We start from the raw sequence: 4,786 nt of genomic DNA, 5'->3' as shown, positions 1-4,786 counted from the left end.
GAGATTCTTATGTCCCAAATCAGAAGAGCCCTCTGGTGTGGGACAGAGAAAAACCAATATTTTTCTTTACATTGGTATAGATTTTAGTCTATTGATACAAACTTAAAGTTAATTTTGTTATACTGTGTGTATATTTCTAATCTGTTTAAGGTATTATGTTTGTATAGCTCATTTTAAATTAAAATGGATAATTAAAAATAGATTAATAATTAGTCATCTATGATAATCATACTCGTAGCCATGTTACTTAAGTCTTCTAGGTATACATAGAGATATTTCAGATAGATAGGTAAATCTTCAAATACTTCAAAGACCTACAGAATATGGCATTTAAAATACTTTTAAAATTTAGACTTTCTGGACAATGAGACATTTCTGCTCCTTTCAGCACCAATTTATTTCAGAGAGGAGGATGGGCATTGAAGACACTCCATATCTTATCTTCACCTTTGCAAAAATAGTCATTTGGGCAAGAAACTGTTCTTGCCTGGACTGCTTGATCGACTGCACATGCAGGACCCATAGAAAGGTGACCACTAAACTTTGCTTGATAAAATGGTCCTTCAGGTTCCTGCTTTGTGGAGGAAACTGACAGACATTATACAGGACACTGAGAGAAGTGATCGAGAGACTCTAGCCCTGTGGGCTGAAGACAAATGCCCCAACTTTACAAAGGAACATTAAGTGACTGTCCAGGCTGCCAGCTGTCTCTGTCTACTCTTACAAGACTCGTAAAAAATGCTTACATCCTTCTCCTGGTTCTCAGGTAATATTATATCCTTCTGAGGGCTTTGATGTGGTTGAAGACTAGATAGTTATAATTTCCTCAATTATGATAAAAGATAAGTTAGATATAAAACCTTAGACTCACAAATATAAGATAGATAAGATATCTTTTTTAATATTATAAATGTAATTCTTGCTTGATAATTGTTTTGTTATATGTAATTGTACTATATAAAAGTTAAAACCGTCCTTAAAAAAAAAGAAAAGGGGAAGTGCTGTGGATATAGCTCTGTGTAAATAAAGTTCTGATTGGCCAATGGCCAGGCAGGAAGTATAGGCGGGACAAGAGAGTAGAGAATTCTGGGAAGTAAAAGACTGGAGAGAGACACCGCCAGCAGCCGCCATGAGAAGCAACATGTAAAGACACTGGTAAGCCACAAGCCATGTGGCAAAGTATAGACTAACAAAAATGGGTTAATTTAAAATAAAAGAAGCAGATAGCAAGAAGCCTGCCACGGCCATAGAGTTTCTAAACAATGTAAGTTTCTGTGTGCTTTCTCGGTTGGGTCTGAGTGACTGTGGGACTGGCAGGTGAGAGAGATTTGTCCTGACTGGGCCAGGCAGGAAAACTCTAACTACAAATGATCCAGTTGAATCATTGTATGTAGAGAATTAATTGGGGGCTTCTGTCTGTGAGCATTTGTATGTATGTGTGTACCTACAACCTCTAAAACATAAAGTCTATATTATGTACTATATTCTCAGACTATGCTTTAGGTAGTAGAATGAAGATCCATTGTCATAATTTGAAAGTTTTACAAGATTTTACATTAGGCATTGTTTGTTAGTCATGCCCATTTCCACAGTGCTGCACATTCTACAATATTCAGAAAGATAGTCTCATAAGTATTTCCCACCTCATGAAGAGATGATAGAGAACTATGAGTTCAGTGTTTAGTTCTTCTGCATGAGATCAAGCAATTCTCTGATGAAGGACTACTCTGGGAGAGAGCTGTTGGTTACCCCATACATTGGAAACAGTTATAAAAATATGACTTGTACAGCCCTACAAATATTCTCAAAAACCCAATGAAATCCTCTCAAGAGTTCATTTCCAGTTCAAGAAATCTAAATCAAAGCTCTCAAATACTTCTCTGCACAGAATTCCAAAAAGATGGGGTTTCTGGTTGTCTCATCCCACAATCTCCAGTTATATAGTTTCCTCTTCTTAGCCAGGAGAAGTGCCTTAAGGCCCTTGAGTGAAATTTGACCCTGATTCCATTGCAGAAATATTTGGAGACTTTTGTCACAACTCAGTCAAAATCTTCACCATATGTTATCTTCTAAGAAGGAAGCAGTGGTATCTGAGAACGCCAAGGTAGTTTTTGTTTTGATTTGTAGAACTGTGTAAATGGGACACTGCTCTTCTGTTGACAGTAGTAAGTGTCAACATCTTCAGCCTCCATGCTGCTGATTATGAGAGAGTATGATGTCCCAGATCCACTGCCAGTGAATAGAGCTGGGACTCTGAAAGCCAAGTTGGAGGTTCCAAAAAACAGGAGCATAGGGCAGTCTCCTGGCTTCTGCTGGAAGTAACTGGAACTTGCACTTGAGCTGGCACTGCAGGTGATAGTGACCTTCACCCCTCCTGATGTGGTCATGGATGCTGAAGACTGAGTGAGAATAATTTCACCATCTGATACTATGGAGAGAAAAATGAAAATAGATAGACATGAGTAGAAAATGAGATTCTAGATGACTATGCAAAAAAAAATGACAACAAAGTAGAAGGAGGAGAGCTAGAGGACAAAAAGAAGTAAAGATAGAAGGAAGGAAGGAAGAAAGGAAGGAAAGAAGGAGGGATATTTGGAATGAAGCAAAATATTTCCTTTTAAATTAAAACATCCATGATGGAAATGATGCTATGTTTGAGTTGGAGATCCCCTTCTTTCTCACCCAATACACTGAGTAGTAGCAAGTTGAGCATTTTCTCCAGCAAACCCATCGTGTTGTCTGGTATCTGTTTGTAAAACTGTCTTGTCTTAGATAATTCTCTTAAAAGCAAGTCTGAGCCATCTCTGGTTTCTGAGGTGTAGATATGCAAATGGCATGGTGTTGACTAGGACAGTCTTATCTCATAAACACAGGGGTCCTTTCACTTACTTGTAGTATTTAAGTTGGTAAATTCAAAAGCTCTCAGCATTTGGGGTTTTTATGTTTTTTTTTTGTTTGTTTTGCTTTCTCTACAATGTCCTATGCCTCTAGTATTTTGTATTCTTCACATGTTTTCTCATAGATAGGATTAGTTTGACCTTTCTAGAATGATAAGTATTGTACTTCAGTGTGTGGGATTTATTTTTTCTGTGATAAAGCTCAACTGAGGATGACTAGACTGTACATTGGAAAACCTGAGGCCCCAGATCTGCATCTGCCTCCTATTTTTACTGGCAGCTGCTCAACTAATGTTTTGCCCATCCATTCTAGTCTAATCTAGTGGCCCTGAGCTCACAATTCCCTGGGAAGGCCACTGACCTGGGTGTGATCAGAAAATCATGTATTTTCAGGAGTATTTCCACTGAAGAAAGCATGTAGCAATTTTGTAGCACTATCATGAATCCAAAACTCTGTTTCCTGCTCCTCTTAAGAAGACCTTGAGCCTCTGTTCCTTCTGAACCAGGGTTGTTGTTTTTAACAGGAGTGGTATTCTGGGACAAGGTTTCAGGGTCCCCAGATTCAGAGGATGTCCCAATATCACACAAAAGCTCAACAGTCTGGAGACATTGTGGAATCTAAGTAATCAAGAGCCTGGAAACCTCTTTAATTCAAAGTGTTACCATGGCTGTCATCACTAGGGCTGGAAAATTGACTAGATAATGTGTTACTATTGCCCTCTGGCCAATAGAGATGGATAATAGGACAAGTCAGAGCCTAGAGGAAACATTACAAAGTTAATAATCAGTGCAAACACTAGTGTGCTTGGGAAAGGGGTGAGTGAAGAGAAGGAACTCATGATAAGCCAAACCCTGGAAAGTACCTCACAATGACTGATGGAAGAAAAATAAATAATGGTGCAAATCCAGTCAGATACACATGCATAAACACGTAAACTTGCACCCTGCTTCTTGCAAAGAAGAAATAAGGAAATATTGATAAGAAGGCATTAAAATAGGTGTAAAATCAGGTAAAGTGTGTAAACAAACAGATTCTTTCGTTATTTACAGATATGTATTGTATTGGGCCAAGTAAAATTGTGTGGATCATGAATATCATAATTTAAAAGTTCATTTGACACCCATAGACTACCAATGTGCCCAGAAACTTACTCTGGTACACAGAGGGACAGAATCATCTAATATAAAGCCATCTCATAATATACTGTTGAATGTCCAATGAGGCTGTTCTATACAGTAGACTGTAAATGTACTGCTCTTTGAGCTGTGGATTGCTGCCATGACTCAACATGAAGATACGTTAGTATATTTAAAGAAGTAAAGAAAATTTTGCCTTGTTGTGGATTACAAATTGCTCCTATAAAGATATAAAGAGTAGATTTTAGTAATTATTTAAGATATAAAATAGGTCTACAAAATTTAGACCCTGTAAGGTGTAAATTAGAAGAGATTGATTATGAACTCTTAATGACTTTCAAAGATTATTCAGAGACATTTCTCATCTATGAACTATTGCTGGGGTAGAAAATGATGAACTGGGTAATTTGTTCAAAACCTTAGAAATTGACAAGGACTTGAATAGTCCAAGAGAATTATCACCTGAAACTGAGAAAGAATTGGCCTTAGTAGAAAAGAAAGTACAAGAAGTACGCATGGATTGTGTTGATCCAAAGCTGGATTGCATTTTGTTTATTTTACTCTCTAGACATTTTCCTAGAGGAACTTTAATGCAGAGGGAAAATATTATGTTGAAATGGATACTTCTACCAAGTAAACAGAGTAAAAAATTTAAAACTTATGTAGAAAAGTTATCTGACTTGCTTTTAAAAGAAAAATTGAGACTGTCAATTAACAGGAATAGACCCAGCAGAAATTGTCATACCTTTAAC

At 37.2% G+C, this 4,786-nt stretch overlaps 1 gene segment (V, D, J or C); it reads right to left on the bottom strand.

Annotated features, from left to right (window-relative positions):
• Positions 1-2,069: 2,069 nt before the first annotated feature.
• Positions 2,070-2,731, bottom strand: LOC118576171. The segment is given in 2 exon segments: positions 2,070-2,428; positions 2,683-2,731. Coding segments are annotated over 2 exon segments (408 nt in total).
• Between the last annotated feature and the right edge of the window lie 2,055 nt (positions 2,732-4,786).

Source organism: Onychomys torridus, unplaced genomic scaffold, assembly GCF_903995425.1.
Source record: "Onychomys torridus unplaced genomic scaffold, mOncTor1.1, whole genome shotgun sequence".
In the NCBI taxonomy this organism is placed as follows: domain Eukaryota; kingdom Metazoa; phylum Chordata; class Mammalia; order Rodentia; family Cricetidae; genus Onychomys; species Onychomys torridus.
Note: the sequence above shows the minus strand (reverse complement) of the source record. Positions and strands in the feature narration are given on the sequence as shown.